Source organism: Bradysia coprophila, assembly GCF_014529535.1.
Source record: "Bradysia coprophila strain Holo2 chromosome X unlocalized genomic scaffold, BU_Bcop_v1 contig_12, whole genome shotgun sequence".
NCBI classification, from domain to species: Eukaryota; Metazoa; Arthropoda; class Insecta; order Diptera; family Sciaridae; genus Bradysia; species Bradysia coprophila.
Window position 1 is genome coordinate 3,159,982 of NW_023503293.1, and position 17,600 is coordinate 3,177,581.

At 34.4% G+C, this 17,600-nt stretch overlaps 2 protein-coding genes across 2 annotated transcripts; both read right to left on the reverse strand.

Moving 5' to 3' along the window:
- Positions 1-415: 415 nt before the first annotated feature.
- On the reverse strand, positions 416-16,724 carry LOC119067189 (N-acylneuraminate-9-phosphatase). Its single transcript, XM_037170020.1, has 4 exons — positions 16,466-16,724; positions 3,749-4,231; positions 1,964-3,312; positions 416-1,906 (listed from the first exon to the last, which is right to left on the reverse strand). The coding sequence occupies exons 1-3, from the start codon at positions 16,583-16,585 to the stop codon at positions 3,049-3,051; spliced, it is 867 nt and encodes a 288-aa protein (XP_037025915.1). The 5' UTR covers positions 16,586-16,724; the 3' UTR covers positions 416-1,906; positions 1,964-3,048.
- Positions 7,328-10,609, reverse strand: LOC119067184 (neurochondrin homolog). Its single transcript, XM_037170007.1, has one exon. The coding sequence runs from the start codon at positions 9,720-9,722 to the stop codon at positions 7,539-7,541; it is 2,184 nt and encodes a 727-aa protein (XP_037025902.1). The 5' UTR covers positions 9,723-10,609; the 3' UTR covers positions 7,328-7,538.
- Positions 16,725-17,600: the final 876 nt, after the last annotated feature.

A 17,600-nucleotide genomic window follows, 5' to 3' on the forward strand; every position in this document is an offset into this window, starting at 1 on the left:
GGGAAGAGCAAGATTTTATGAGAGAATTCTTTCAAAATCTTGCATCTCTTTTGCACTTAGTTTTTTATGCGTTGTTGCTGCTGAAGGTGTAAGTAATCACGTATACTATTCTTGAAAGATTTGAACGAAGCTCAACCTTTAACGACTGATAAATGACTTACAAACGATTGGATGATATTCGAAGATGTGTCACATACAAGTGTGTTTCCTCTGATTGAAGTGGAACAAATTTAGAATTACGACAGCTTCGATTCGCTTGCTTTTATTACTTACCTTACTGGACTTACCAAATGTAGGCTAGGCATTAAATTACCTTATAACTTACCAGGTTCGACTCATTGGAATTTATTTCCGATGCTGTCGGGTAGTGTTTCGTTAGTCCTAACGATTCAAAATGAACAGAAAGACCGAACCATTTTCGTATTCCAATATATTATTTTATTTGCAATTTAAATCAAATTCTGATAATTAACAACGAAATGAACCATTTCAGACAAAATCAGCGCGTCAGCATTTACATATTTACAGAAAATTTGAAAATCTATTCCTTGCGGTCTGGCATGACTTTACATATTACACACTCTGTTTAATACAAATTCATAATAAAAGGTACATCAACCAGGTATTCTGTTTCACTTTTCTAACAAAATTATTACTATAAATATAGATAGAACTCTCAATTAGATAATTTATACAAATTTCATTATTTTACTTTTAATAGAGAGACTTGATTGAGTTTTGTTCTTATACTGTAAATTAAATGTATAGTTTGGTGGACAATTTTTTTTCTATTGTAAAGGCTTCTTATATTTTAATAAACTACACTTGGGTCCGAATGATATAGGAAGACTCTTGAGATTTACTGTGCTATTTGGGTTCCACAATTATTCTTGAAAAAAAGTGGAACGTAACGCTTTTGTCAGTCAATCACAAAAATCTTCCTATTCAATTTGAACCGAGTGTGGAACATTAAAAAAATCTTTGAAAATAATTTCTTTTCTTTGATTTTATTTATAAAAAGAACTGAGTTAAATCAAATTAACCCTTAGCACCTATTCATAAGTCCATGAATTTAGTTTCATTGTTTTAGTATAAAAAATTGCAATCGAAAAAATTGTCTAAATTCAAATTTGGTTTTTATTTTCCATTAGATTTCGTTTTTATTAAAGCTTCGACAACATTGATGAACGTATTTACAATAATTCATTAAATCCTTTGAAATATATTTACAATCAAAGTGAATTCAACTGGTCTATAAATATTATTCTTCAACACCTTTAGCACGCGCTTTTTATTTTAGCCGTGTTTATTGAGTTGTTCCGACATCAACCGAATCATTCGACGAAATGTTTTATTACTTGCTTTAGTGTCCATTTCTACGTTCAATGACGAGCTCAAGTTTGTCTAAATGTCCATTTCTGCTGCGCTTGATCCGAACATTTAGAATTATTTATTATTGGATCAACGTTTCAAAGTGATGAATGTGGATAATCGAAACGTTTGCAAATATTTACATGGCACACGGTATTTATAAGGAATCTCGTTTCACTGATAACTGGTAGACGAAAACCAGAGATTCATCTTGAAATTAAATGAGGAGGTAAAAGTTGGAAAGGTCAGTTCTCATAGTGGAACATAAGGTGAAACCAAAAATGATGACACGAAAATATATAACCTTTCTTTTCCTGAAAGCAAGTGTCCATTTTTTGCTTTAATTACTGTTAAACTTTCGACTTTTGAATCTGCGTCATAATGTGCATCTTTCAAATGTTTCTCTTCCAATGTTACCGAAGCTACGCTATGCAGTGAAGTCAGTTTTGATTGGAATATAATAGACGAAATGTAATTAATGGAGAATTGTGTTCATCAAGGTTGGCTGTCGTTATTATGTGAAGATTACCATTATCTTAAGGCCAGGTTATGGTCGCATACGTCGCACGGATGTAAGCGGGCATAACCTAACCTTAAACCAAATTAGAGTTTAAAAAAAAAAGAAAAAAATAAGAAAATTTACATTATTAAGATTATGCTATCATAATCTGATGATCCAAAGTAGTTAAAATTACAAAAGTTATGCGCAATCGCATTTTAAAACAGATATGTCGTCGTTAAGAAAAAAAACCCGTTTTTACAATTCATTTTTTTTTAAACCTGCGTAGCTCAAGTACAGTTAACGTCAACCAAATTGGTTTCTAAATTTGCCTCAGCTGATTCACTCATACAAAACACACTACCTATGCGTGTTTATACTGTCTTACCTTACCACGCCCATGCGTCTGACTATAAAACCCGTATAAAGAAGTGTAAGTAGTGTGATGGGACAAGCTGGTAAAACTGCTGAAAAAAACTGGGACACAAATTTGGTAGACATTAACTGTATTTTCTGTATTCTATGTTTTGTTGTGATTATATTTTGTGAACTACTTACTCTCGTTTCTCGTCGACAGCAGCCGCTAAATGGTCAAAATTGAGAAACTGCTTGCTCGCCATCTTCATTATTGTTCTTAAGGTTTAGCACATTTAAAAACACACTCAAAGTATAAAAAAAAAGAAAAAAATTTAAGTTCGTTTACATTCACGAATTAATTTGTTTGCTTCTGAAAATCCTTGAACCTATTAGGCACTAAAAATTAAAATTAATTTCAATATCTAATCATCACACTGATGTTATTATTGTATTTATATTATGCCCACTCAAATGTTATTATGCGAATGAATTTTTAACATCCGTCTTTAAAAAAAAACGAAGAAAAAATTCTCAAAATAATTTTAATTTGAAAAATTATTATTTTTTGTTCTCTAAACTAATCTGCCTATAATCTTAGCTGTTTTTTTTTCGATAATAATTTCAATTTCATGAACACCGCTAAATTCATAATGCACGAAAAAAAAATCGATTGATCAATAAAAGAAAACGAAATGGTTAAACAAAATTTGCTTAAAAATAAGAAAAGGAAACCGAAAAAGAACCGTTCTGTCTCTCAATGTGTTCAAAAAAAAATGTTCATTGTTCAATCAGCACACCAATAAAACGACCGTCCACCAAAATCAGCTGCCATCGCTCGAATTACTGTTGCCACTCTCCAAGTCCGGTAGAGATGCCACCCGGCGATTGTATGGGACACGACGAGCATTGGCACGCGTCCGGAAGTTCGGTTTCTTTGCGTTGCCATTGCTGTTATCGGGTAGAATAGCTAGCAATTCTTGTAGATTATTAATGGTATAGTCGGGTTTGATGTTGTCAAGATTTGTATTACTGTCGCCGTTTAACGGTAACCATACCGTTAATCCTAATTTTGCATCAATTCCACCCTGTTTTTTGTTTAGTTTGGGAAGGAAATTATTAGCCAAAAATAAAAAGGAAAATTTCCTAAAGATTTTTGTTTTTTTCTTTAAAGAAAAAGTAAAATGAATTTTCAGAATCTCTTTTTTTTAAGGTTCACGATTATTATATGTGAACTGCACATGCTAGGTATATAATGTCACTACAGTAAAAAAAAGTAAATTGTTGGTTGGTTGGTTTGCTTTTGTTTGTTTTTAAGTAAAAGAAACAATAAAAGGTAGAGCAAAATATAAATAGATAGGAAAATTAAAAATGATTTTCTGTTTATAAAAAAAAAATATTTTTTTGTGAGGTTACCCCATTCATATTGACTTATGCAAATTTTTTTTTTATTTTTCAAAGATGTGATCCACGCAGTTGGCAAATAAATGTTACCTACCTGCCAATCCTGCGACTGTAACCTACCTGAATATCCGTTTCTAATTTGTCTCCAATCATTACACAATTTTGAGTCGAAACACCCAAATAATTGCAACACGCCAAAAAGATATGCTCCGCCGGTTTCTCCCACGGCAGATCGCCGGACACCAAGACACAGTCAAAAAATTTGTTTACATTGAGCCGTTGGATTTTCTCCCACTGAGCATTCGATGGCCCATTCGTTATAATGGCCAGTATGTACGTTTGCCGGAGTAATTCTAACAAAGAAATAATTTCGGGCGTCATTTGTAGATACCTGTATCGGAGCTCTAGCCATATGCAATAAATCTCATTGCTTAAATGCTTATGAGATTCGGGTAGGGCTTGGGTCCACAGATGCTGACGCCATGTGTCTAATGGAATGCTGGGATTATCCGGACATCGGCGAAAGGCTCGTAGAAACGTTTGTGTACTTTGTACGGCAGTATCGCGTGTCACCGCATACTTTTGCTGGAGTAATTCTGATACCTAAAAATAGATGGATTCGATTGCTATAGCTTCCAAAAACATACAATTTACGATCATAACTCAGATGATAACATTCGGGAAGTCTAACTTGTGGTGGTTCATTTATTTAAGGGAGAATGTTTTATTCGTTTCAAATTTATCTAAAGGACAAGAGTCACTAAATAACATTTAATCATCTTGCTTTTTATTATATACCTGTACGTACGCTAAATGAAAATCTTGATTCAGATTGTGTAATTAGTGTCGGTTAATTATCCGAAACATTAGACATTGGCTAATGTGTAGGTAGCTGTACTATGCTTTTATTATAGAAGAAGGCATTTAACAACATTTTAACACGTAAAGTCTTGAACAGGGGGAGGCTCCACGACTGTTTTTCGGTAAAGATTAAACGGTGAATAATAAATCTGATTAACACAATCGCTGTAATTTTGAAGTTCAAATGTCTCCTGTCTGTTGATGTTTATCAGAAAATCGTCTGTCATTTCTACGTATATAACTAAACAATACTAAACAATTAAAGCCAAAGTGTCCATCGTAGAATTTGTAATTAACAGCCGTTAAAAATCAATTAATAATCAACAAGATTAATTGCCATACACGCTTCATCAAACCTATTTGTTGAACATTGTACAGAATTAGTAGCTTTTATTCGGTTCTACAAATAGAATCGGCATAGAGTCGCAGAAGTTGTACCTCAAGTGTGGCTTTAAAATTGTCATAAACAATAAAATACGAAAAACGTGATTTGCATAAAAAAAAAAATCGTTTTTAATTTAAAATTTTGTTTTAGGAATGTTACATGCGCACAGAACCTAATTTATTTACATTTTGTTTATTCATTCAACATGGAAATGTAATTAATAATCGTTTCGAAATAGCCTGATAAATAGACATTTGTCAGATTTTATTATAATTTTGGCAGTAATGCCAATGTTATGGCTGTTTGTTTTTAATTTAGATATGTAGTCGACCATCCTAAAGACGTACGGACTTCTTAAAAACAATATTACTTTCACAGTCGTTCGTCACCACTTCCACAATTAAATGAATGTGAATACACTCCTTAGTTTGTAGAAAAACGAATGCCTTTACATCTGGCTCAATATCAAGATCAAGATAAAAAGGACACTGATCTGAATTTGGATTAACCAATTTATAACCGGTGAGAGAATCATTTTTCAATTTGTCCTACATCTTGTTGTTACACGAACGGCTGGCTGTTTTTACACAGAAGTGTAATATATATTATGTGTACCACACAGTGTCGAAAGCTAGTGATCAATTTTGTATTTCTGATCTTTTCCATATGTTCGATCCAATCATAAAATTATTTCACACTTTCGTCACTTCTAATAATAAAATTCAGATTCAAATTTTCGCTTATGTGTGTAAGAATAGCTGGCGAAGAATATATATTATGTTGGCAGAAGTTGTAATTAATTTGTTTTTTTCTTTCTGAGAATAGAGGAAGAAGATGGATACTTCCGTTTTTCATTTCGTTCAGAAATAATAATTTTTTTTTTTCGGTTACGTTAAGATAACATATCGATTTGAGCAGACAATGTTAAGTGGAATCGAACATCGACCAGACAAAAATGGTTCAGACGAGAGTCACAATCACAAAACTGATAATGTTAAGTGGATGACGAGAAATCGAACTTATATAGAGCAACGATTCAGACGTGTCTCGCATCACCAAACATAGGATAAAATTACAAGTGTTAGAGCCATTTTGAACTTTTTTTTGAGAATAAATCGACCAAATTTTTAACTCGGTCCGTAGATTGAAAGTCTGTACAGAGGGCCGATTCCATACTGAGAATTTTAAGTCATGAATGGAAAAGAAATATATGCAAAATGAAGAGTAAGGATCATGCTTCAAACTTTTGAAATAAAAACTGAATTTCTAAATTTAGCCCGTGTACCAAAAGTATTTGAGTCACTGTTCCGAACGTTTCATAAAGGAGAACTCAAATACTTTTGGTACACGGGTTTAATTTAGAGGTTCGGTTTTTATTTCATAACTTTGAAGCATGATACTTACTCTTCATTTTACATATCTTTCTTCCCCATTCAGGTGTTTCCTGGCAAAGTTATACTCCAAAATGTAAAGGGATGTCTTACAATTATCAGTATGGAAATGGCCAGCGGGCTATTGAGTACCGTGTCAGAGCAAGACCAAAATCACAACAATTGAAGGAGAATTATTTTGAATTATCATCGACTCTATTAAGAGCATTCATAACGTAATAAATAAATCGCATTCTAGGCTACTCCCATTGAACTAAAAACTCGCTTATAAAACGGTATTGAAAATTATTAAAATAATTTCGCATTGAAATGAGTCGCAATTTCCAAAAATAAAATTCTATAAAGAAGTTTCACATTCTGTGTGTCATATAAACTGTGGTGGTAAGTGTTCTATATTATAATCAATTTCTCAATTTCTGATTCAAGTCTTTGTGGTCTTGTGAAGAAGTCACTAGTTACACGTATCCGACGAAATTCTTACACTTTGTAAGCCTTCGAGACATTCTAAAATATTTTCCAACAATTCCAACAGTGGTATATTTTGACGCTATGTTTCTCTTAGAGACATATAAATAACCATACTGTTCCTATGTGCTTCAAAAATGCTTTTGCACGTTTTCTGAACGACATGCTGCAGGTGATATGAGTCTTAATGCCCATTTTATTACCTCTCATTGTCGATATACCGTCTAGATATTCTTTATTGAACCAACAAACGGAATGAAATTATTGGACTCCGAACGATAAATTCGATTAAAGTCGAATCTTAAGCGCACGAAGGAAGCTGAAAATAACAACGAAACGAAATGCTATGAAGAAAACATAAAGAAAAAAGTAAATTTCTCGATCGAAACAAATTTATTTTTAGAAAAGAAAATTTTTGAGTTTATTTTGGACGGGATGGTAGAATGTAAGTCTTTTTACGCAATATAAAAATAAAAAAAAATATCGAAAATACGAAAGACATAACCAACTGTTTTCCTTTTCTCTCGAAAATAAATATTCCATCGGTGTAGTAAGCTGATGATGATTTTTTGGTCGGTTTAAAACCAACAAATTTCTCATTTAAAACATTTATTTAGCAGTTTCAACGAAATGAAATATTTTTTGTGTACAAAAGATTATTCCAAAAGAAGAAAAAAAAAAACGTTGATCCAACAGAACGAATACAAAATCAGTTAAAATATGTTTCCAAGCAATGTGTGTGTGTGTGTAAATGTACTCAATCTCATTATAATTAAACAAAAAAAGTCATTTCTTTCGCTGATCGCTCTTAATCACCGAACAATCGTTTGCCAAGTTCCATCAGTCGGTGATTTCGACACACTCGTAAAGCGTCGGCTTTCTTCAGTACGGCAACAACATCATTATTTACCGATACCAATTGACATAGAAAATCCTCATAAGCTGATTTAACGTTCGGTGGCAAGGTGCCAATTTTCACTTTTTTCAACGTCTCGATAATGCCTTCGGCCCATCCACTTTCGATGGCGAATTCGGACAGCCACGGAATGGGCGCCAATATTCCACTCATTGTTTGCATGCCCAAGAACCAAAGTTCCATGATTTCGTTCCAGTGTTCTTTGTATGCCATCGCTACGACCAAGGCGGTAGGATCGTTCGATTCGTCGACGATGTATGCATCCCACAGGAAACGAATGGTGGCCTGGATGTACCGGCAAATGGTGAAATCGTTTTTCTTCACTTTTTTCGCTTGTTGTTTGAGCAGAAGAAGACCCAATATCGCTAGATGGCCGTGCATCACCAGATTTTCGGGAATATCTTTTAATATTGGCAAATTTTCGAATATGAATTTCAATAGTTTATCGAACAGTTCGCTTTCTTCGACAATTTTCACTTCCAGCACCGTCAAATTCATGAAAATGTTGCATAGGCTAACTATAGCTGCACGGGCGTCCTTCATGTCTTCAAGTTGTTCGGCAGTTGGTATCGGGTCGGGTTCATTCATTCGAGCCAAACGTTCGGCACGTGGAATTGGCGGTTTTTTGTAGTGTGCAATCGAAAAGTAGAATTCTAAAGAGTCGAACAACACCTCATCTTGCTTAACTTTGAACAAGACGTCACGAGCCTTCTCCTCCACAGCCAAGTGACATAAGGCTGGCATCATAATGCGCAGAACGTCAGATGGGCGTTCGCCTTGAAGTTTCTCGGTATGGAACTTCTTTGCCGAGTAAAAGGTTTCGTTGACGAGCTGAAGCATATACGGTAGAATCTGATAGACAGCTGGTCGCATCGCAGACGTTTCTTGAGCCAACCAGGCGCTCATTACACGCACGATGGCACACGCAAAAGCCTTTTCTTTTCCAGCCAATGAATCCTTTGATTTGTCCTTATCTAATCGTGTCAAAACTGACATCACAGCATTAAATGCGCCTTTCAGAGCTGTATAAATTTGTTGCTTCTCCTTCTGTTCTAAGTCTAATTGGTCGGTTGCCATGTAGTTAATCGACAATTCCAAAATGATGAAACAGGCCGTAATTAGGTCGCCATTGGCAAATGCTTGCTTGAAACTTTTCTCGTCCATCTGCATACGAACTTCAATGGCAGCGAGCTGAAGAAGCAGGAGGTAGAATTTTTTCGGGTCTTCGACATCACTCAGGGTCCATTCAATTCCAAGTAGCTCCACAACACATGCAGCTAACTTCAGTGCTGGATCACGTTGGTTTTTACCGATTTTGCTTTTCAAAATGTCATTCAGACCCTTGTAAATGCTTTCAGGCCAAATTTCTTCGGACACCGTCTTTACAATAATTTCTCGTCGGCAACTGTGGATCAACGATGTCAGAATTTGGCACAGTTCAAACTTTCGTTCAGTATGATCCGTTTCTAAATCCAACGAAATTCGGGTAACCAACGCATGAAACGGTTTAACATCGTCCGACCAAGCTTGCGGTCCAAACTTGTTCGCTAGAGTAACTAACAGATTCAGTGCTTCGTCGGTTTGGAAGCTTTGTTGCGAATAGATTTGCGACATTGTTCCAATTGCTCCCACGTTGAGGAGGGCCTTTTGGCCTGGTTCGAACGAGGCGATGCTTTGCAGACAACTGTATGCTTCGCTTACAATAATCAAATTGTCGTCGTAGTCTTCGTCATCGGCAGTTTGTACGATATCCAAGAAAACTGGAATATTTTCGAGCATTTCCTTGTGGGTGGCCAATTCCTCGGTGCGACAGAAACAGGTAAGTATTGACAGAGCAACACTTTTGTAGACCGCTGGCGGACAATCGTCTGGAACATTCTCACTTTTCAATAATTTCTTTAGAAATTTAAATCCAATCGCTTCGAACAACGCCTTTTTAGCGGCGGTAGTACAATCCTTCCCCTTAACTAGCTTCGTAACCATAAACAGGGCCGCAAATTTCTGTGTGTCACTTTTCGACGTATTCAAAAGTTCGATACACTTTTTGACCGGCTCAGAAATCGTAGAGTCCGACATTTTTTTTGGTTCACACTATTAGAGTCCGAACAATAAGAAATCAGTCGAAACGGAAATCTTTCTGATTGCGAAATTCTCACTGAATTAAGTTTAACGCGCACACGACCGATATACGAATGTATTACGACCGAACCACATCAGCGGGATAATTATATGCGACTGAGTTCAAAAATTCCGTCTGTGTCGTATGTTTCCATCGGGATCATCTGCGCGCGTTTCAACGGAATAGTTTTTTTTTGTGTGTCGTGTGTGTATGATAATATGAATGTAAAGTTGAAATCGTTGTTAAATTTAGAAGTCCTCAGGCCAAACCCGATCTAAATCTGGAATGATTTCGTCTCTCCAGACCGTGTCGATTGCATACGATCACAATACGATTGCATTTATTTATACATTTTATTTAGTCGAAATTGTACAATGTTCGGTTCTCTTTCGCAACGTAAATGCACTGGCTCGGTCAATTCCACTCGGGGAATGTTTGCACGAAATAATGTTTATGTTTGGTTCAAATTTAAGGTTATGTTCATGTATTGTATGCCGTGTGGAAAATTTATCGTTCACAAAAAAAAAAACAAAAATGATTTTCGGTCCGGTTGATTTTCTATTAGGCACTTCTTTACTGTGACCACACAGTGCTGATGAGTTACCGTGTTGTTATTGTTTCTATTTTAAGATAAATCGTAAACACTTCCGATTTCGTTCGTTTAACAATTTTATTGCTACGCTATCATTCACAAAACTGACACCAACAGTTGCGAATTGTCTTATGGAATCTTATGTTTTGGTTTATTTGTTCATACGATTGCGGAAAATGTTAAACATTTCCGAAAACACTCGAGTATTATTGTATAATTAACCGTATTAACCAACAAAATACACACAATATTCTCGTGAGGTTGACAGCGAATGCCAAAAAGATATGGTTTTTGTGCTAAAAGTATGGAGGTTGTTCATTTATTGCGCGCATATTTGAAAAAGTCAATGTGACATTTTTACGGTTCAAAATTTTGTGAGTAAGTACGTCCCGTACAAATAATACCGAGGAAGAAACCACTGGCCAAAAGAGTGGCAAATCAATTCTGATTCCTTTAATTACCGGATTAATTCCCAATTACCGGATTAATTCCGTTTTGGAGGATTTGCACTTTAACTCCTATTATTTCCTAGAAAACGAACGAAATTACTGCAGTGTATCCGGTGATTAATAGGAATTAAATTCCTTGAATACTAAAAACTGAAGGAATTGATGGAATTACGAGGAACTAACTGGAAATACGAGAAATTGAGAGAAATTGAAAGTAAATGAAAGGAAACAATCAGAGAATGAACTGTATTTTACAGACCGAATAGCCATGACCGGTCATTTTGCATTCGTTTAGTTCTTTCGTTCATCATACTTATCCGTATTTCCTTTCGTTTACGTTCAATTTATCGTATTTCCAGTCAATTTCTTGTTATTTCTATTAATTACCGGATGCTACGGCAATTCCTTCGAGTATGTGTTAACAATTACCCGAGTAATTTCCCCCCTCGAATATTACTTTATATACTTTGAATTAGCTTTGAATAAGTCATAGATCAATAATGGAAATTGTAATTACGACCAAACACACTGTCGTACATCCCACTAAATCTAAGATTTTTTTTTGTAAAGTAAATTGTTAACACAGTACAGCGTTGGTAAAGGTTCCTTCCGCTCCCCCTGCAGACGTTTCTCCTATAATTTGAATTATTAGGGTAACAAATGATCTGTGACTTTATGTATGTTAGCCAAAATAAGCAGATTTACCAGCACGACGAATTTTTCCATCGGGTAGTGGTCAGATTCAGGTTCAAATCGAAAATTTCAGTTCCAGGTGAAGTTTGCGGGTTGAACCTGAAATATTAGTCAAACCGAACCCGACCCGCTCCAACCTCAAACTTTTGTGCGTCATTTGGTCGACTTTATACAAGAATCTTGTAACAAGAAAATGTTTTATGATATAAGGTCCCTGACCATGATTTGCTGATGTAAATTTACATGTAAAATGAATTATACCGCAAATCACGATTCTCTTGGACTTTGATTTGTGCTATAATTTGTATGACGTTTTGAAATACCTCAAAAAAGCAGTCTATATGTAACCAAGGGGAAACTACTAATTTGTGATTAACATAATTAAATATTGATTAATAACGAAGCCAAATGTTGAATTTTCATAATAACGTTAGCCATTACTCAAAGGATTTTAAGAAACTGACGTACAAAGTTAAAAATTGTCACGATGCAAATACAAATCATGGTCAGGGACCTTACCGAAAACGGTTTCTATTTTTAGAATTTCCCCAACAAAATTAATGCATTGGAACTGCCTTTGTTAAACGAATCTCACTTCCTTGACCAAGAGAGGGTGACAAATTCTGTAAATCATGTGAAAATTCTTTACAGATGAGCCTGATGAGATTAAAATCGAATTATGGCCCTTTGTGTGTCTCATGCTTGTTCCAATCGCATAAATTACTCGATTTAAAAAGAAACTGCTGTGTATAAAGACTACATTCCGTTCCAAACAGGCGGATATGGATTGAATCTTTTTTAATTGGGTTAAAGAAATTTCCCGCATTAATTAAAAATTCGATTAGAGTTACGATAAAATAAAAGCGAAACGGAAAATTCCAATCCCAGTATCACTCACAATCACAATGCAAACATGCGTATTTTCCAGTTCCAAACTAATTTTCTAGCTGGAGTGTATGAGACGGTGAATTTGTTTTTTTTGTGTGTGTGTCTGTAACTCATTTGACGCTAATAACAAAACGACAATGACGTTAATACGATAAATAGTTCATGTGAATTGGTGATACCTACAATCAAACGATATACTTAGCAGCCAATAACATTTCGGTTTTAGTGGAATCGTTTATGATATGCGGTTTATTATACTGTTGTGAGAGATTACATTAATTTTATTTATAACACTCAATTACCAATTTAGGCTACAAAGCTCGAAAGATATCCGAAAATATCCTACCTTCCCCCCTCCCAAAAGTGAACAAGAAGAAGAAACCATTTCAACAATATTTTCGTTATCTTTTTAAGTGATGGTAAATTTCAAAATATTTTGAGTATTTTACATTGTTCCATTTCAGTCTACCTAACAATCAACAGCTGAAAATGAACAAATAATTCCACATATTTTTCCTGTTCAAACAATAGATTAGTCTAAGCTGCGAATGGTTCGCAGTCGCATTTAACATTTTAATGGACATTTGTTTTAAAAAAACTGAAAATGTTATCAATCACATCTTGAACTGTACATGCATACATATGGTAAAAGAGACTAAATAAACAGAAATTTATTTTCATTTTGCTTCTGGCAGAAGTAATCACTCAACCGACGCATATGTCATAATAACTTATCTTCTAATCCGCTTCTAATCTAAGCATTGATACCATTTGTTCACTTCGCAAAGGTTAGATGTTGCTAAGTTATTTACATAACTAGGGATGAAAAGTTCTAAAGCCCAGTTTTCGTGTGAGTGATGCGAGACGAAGCCGAGGTCAATAATCAAACGAAACGTACCGTTTTAACTAGAAAACAAAAAATACTTTAGAACTGTGGAGTTGTCACCCCACATCACCTCCTAGTATAACTTCATGTAAACTTATTCCAATGTCATTTTTATTGTAACACATAGAACACGAAAAGTAGTTCCAGCTGTTAGTCTGATGTGAGACAGCTGAGGCATACACTAGGCCTATCATTGGTAGTGTTGGCACTCGAAAACAAAAGTGCTAGGACACTTGGCTTGAGGTAGTAAAACAATATGTCACAGATTCCAAATCAGGGACTAATAACCACGTAAGTATTCAGCATATTTGCTCCTAATGTGTCATACCTGACACACCTTTGTCATTACTTTTCATAGTTATCTTATTTTAATGGTAACGACATTATTCGCGGAATAAAGACGATATTATCATTATCCGTAACGTAATATGCACATCTACAACCCATATAATGTGCATTGCATATTAACAAAAGGTATAGCATTATCCGTATAAGGTTAGTCGTCATGAGTATTGAGTTTTGACAACATTTTGAGAAATTTAAAATTGAAGCACTTGTCGGTCAAGGTTAAATATTTTGATCGATAAAAGTTAGTAGAAAGTGTAATTGAACATTTACATTCTGTACGGTGTACGATTGTAAAATTGCCATATCGTTTGTTGTTTTGTGAATTTTATGACGATGACGATTTTATGAACGTACGTTGTTAGCAACCACAAAATTAAAGCGAAATAAAAGAGTAAATCGATTGGAACATATCGAAATATGAGTTTCAATCTCAGAAGAATCAGATTTTTTAAGGTAAAATGAAATACTCTGACTGGGGATATTACCGTGTTCAAGATTGCGGCGCACCGATTACCGCAACCCTGAAATTTGTATAATTATAGTCACACTAATCGTTACACCGTAAGCATAAAATATGACACCGAGTCTTTTGATAACCGACAAAAATGTTTTTTCTGCAACGTTAGGAGAAATTTTAATCTACACAGCAGACTTATGCATATTACTTTGGTGGCTTTAATTATTATTATTTCTTGCTTAGCGTAACAAAAAACATGACTTGGATACAAAGTTTTTTTTTTTGATAAAGTCAACGGTTTTTGCTTGGTAAACCAAACCATTGAAATGAAGAAAAAGACAAGTCAACCAAGCAATTTTTGAACAAAAAAAAAAAATGAACTCTTTAACGAGAGATCCAATTTTATTACGGAAAACCGTAAAAGACCCACATAAATGTTTATTTTTACACAAATGTCTGCAATATGCCAGTGAACCGTATTTATATATACCAAACCATACACACAATTCTTATCAATTAAATTCACGACACAAAAAAATTTCAATTCGCGTGTGATGATGGTGATTATGATACATCTTCATAATAACGTACAAAGGTCCTGATGTATATAAACAAATCAGTCATAAATTGGTTAAGCGAATTAATTTTTTGTTTTCTTTAAATTTACATTGGAGTTGTTTTTCAAGAGTCTAGTGACGTATAACTCAAATCACTTGACTGAAATGGTAGTGTTGACGGTGCCAAATATGTTGGACTCAACACTGTAAGTCGACCAATGTTACAATAACATGCGATTGTTCATGGAGGATATAAACGAGGAATCTACAACTTTGGTGTGTACAAAGTTTCCGAATCGAGTATTAGGTCTTGAAATTTAGAGTATTTTTCATAAAAAAAAGTTCCTGTCCTCAGTGCCCAAGTGTTCACAAAATAAATGACAATTTTGCCACATGCCTCTATATACAGCCGTTTACTCCTCGGGCTATACTGATGGTTTGTAATATTCAACAATAAAAGAGAAATCAACAAATTAATTCAAAAATTTTTTTTGCATTTTTGTTTTCAAAATTGCATAAGGTAAAACACTTTGCAGCGATTGGTGCAGTTGTAATTTTACATTTGGGTACTACATACCTTGTACAAATTGACTGTTTCGATAGGAGACGAGTATACTGGTCGAAAAGGTCGAAATGTGAACTTTACACAGTCATTAACTTATCATGTCAGGATTTTCGGTTCATTCGTGTTCACTGGACATTGTTCAGACAAAAAATAATTGGAATTCAATCGAATTTTACAGAAAATACAGACGTTAAAGGAAACATGAAATAAAATTGGACTCATTATGTCCTAATGTTTGCTGTCAGTTTATATAGCAATGCAAAATTTACCTAATGCGACATACCACCTACAATGCCATTATATTGAACTGACGAAATTTTAGATGGTATTTCAGGTGCCTTTTGCAATAATGTAAATCCTAGTCTCTCTTGACTTTACAGATAATTTTTGATATAAATATTAGACACGAATCTTACCGGTTACCCGAACTAAGCAAGTTTTAACTGGAAGAAAACACAAAATAAAGCAAAAACAACTGAAAAATTGTACTGGTTGCGGTATTACACAATATTTATGTATCAGCTAGCTCGACAATAAAGTTCACAGATTATCGTCTTTATAATGATTTACGAACTCTAGCTATGATCAAGGCGATAATGAGACGATTACATTAATTTATTGATTAATTTTAGTCTAGATCCAATTAAGTCATTTACATCCGACTTCTTAATCAGAAATTTACATAAGAATATGAAGGAGTCTAGCTTCCAACCACGGTGTTTCTTTAAAATAAACGAAAACAAAGTGCGGACCACCAATTGTGCAGAGATGTAGAGATAAACAATACACAAATTATAAATCTTGCTAGCGTGATGATCTTAATACCCGGATCCACAGCTATGAAATATAAACAAAAAAATCTTTCTTATTTTCACTCGCCGCCGATTTAAACCGATAGACGGAAAGTAGCATAAACAGAAATAGCAGAGCTGTGACTGAGGCGGAAGACTTTGCATTTTAGATGGAGAATGATTGTTTACGAAGCTCTGACACATCTTTATTACTTTTTATGTTATTGGGTTGTAAAGCCCTGCAAAAAAATTTCAAAAAAAAAATATCTGACCTTCCGTTTTCATTTTTGGATACAGCACATGTATACATGATTTACATAATGGTCTTGAACTTTAAATGTTCGTGCAAAACTTTTTTAAATAAAAATCCGATTGATTTTGATCGAATTGATGTCTCTCGATTATATAATCAAACTAAAACAATTCCCGAATGTCAAAATTAAAACAAATTTATTTTTTTATATTTTTACTCACCTTTACTATCACCTTACTATCCGCTTTTCTGGTTGGAATTAGCGTATTATCCAAATCGAAAATGATTGTGGTAATTTGTTTTTGCGTTGCCTTAAAAATGTTTTTTATTTTTGATGCCATAGGAATATTCTTATGTTATACGTTAGCTTCACGTTCTTACTATAAAAACCAAAATAAAATGTACAAGGAATTTCAAGACAAAACAACTTTTATATCAATCCTATCAAATCTCAAGAAATGTCATACGAAGCTAAAGAGAAAAAAGAACTTTTAGTACACCTAGTACACATACTTTAGAACGAACACGACGTTTTTTGAATGGAAAAATTTACAAATTTATAGTCCCAGCAAAACCCAGCAGAAAAAATCCTGCTTAACTTAACACTGGGTTCGAATGAGTAGTGTGGTTATTACGTGATGATGAGTAATATGTTGTGATGAGTAATGTTCTTACCTACTCGCTGGACGTTATGTGCTCAACGTGGAAACAAAACAATAGTTATTCACATAACAATGGATAAAAAGTTGAAAAATCAGGTTTACATCGGGGCACATGTAGACATGGGACTTCTAATTTTTGTCCCGAGTTATGTTACACAACTTTACAACAATAAATCCAATATAACCCTAGATTTGTAAAATATATTCGCGATTTTCACTTTCAACAGATGACACTACTTTCTATGTTGAAGAAATTTGAATATCGGCAACTCACTTCAAGCATGAGTGGTACTCTAAATAGGGTACTGAAACTTGACAGTGTGTCATACAACTGTACAACACTGTAAAAAACCATTTCATACAAAATAGTACTATATTTGGCAGCTGTTTACTATGATGACTTTAGTACTCTAAATAGGGTACTGAAACTTGACAGTGTGTCATACAACTGTACAACACTGAAAAAAACCATTTCATACAAAATAATACTCTATTTATTTCCGCTGCGCGTCGCGTCGCACCTTTTGCTATAATCTACAATACGAAAATCCATAGGGCATGGGACGACGTACTATTTCACCCTGAAAACTACTAAAGCGCCATCCTTGTTTTCATAGCAGAATACGATCGTTTCGTGAAGTTTTATCCTGAAAACTACAAAAGTGCCACATTCAGCTAAAGAAAATGTGTTGAC

Bases quoted from the DNA above. Each gene is read 5' to 3' on its own strand.
- LOC119067189 (XM_037170020.1), bottom strand. From the start codon at position 16,585: ATGGCATCAAAAATAAAAAACATTTTTAAGGCAACGCAAAAACAAATT. The intron at 4,232-16,465 runs GTGAGTAAAAAT...ATCTATTTTTAG, and splicing joins ATAGTAAGGTGATAGTAAAG to GTATCAGAATTACTCCAGCA. The intron at 3,313-3,748 runs GTAGGTTACAGT...AACAAAAAACAG, and splicing joins AATTAGAAACGGATATTCAG to GGTGGAATTGATGCAAAATT.
- LOC119067184 (XM_037170007.1), bottom strand. From the start codon at position 9,722: ATGTCGGACTCTACGATTTCTGAGCCGGTCAAAAAGTGTATCGAACTT.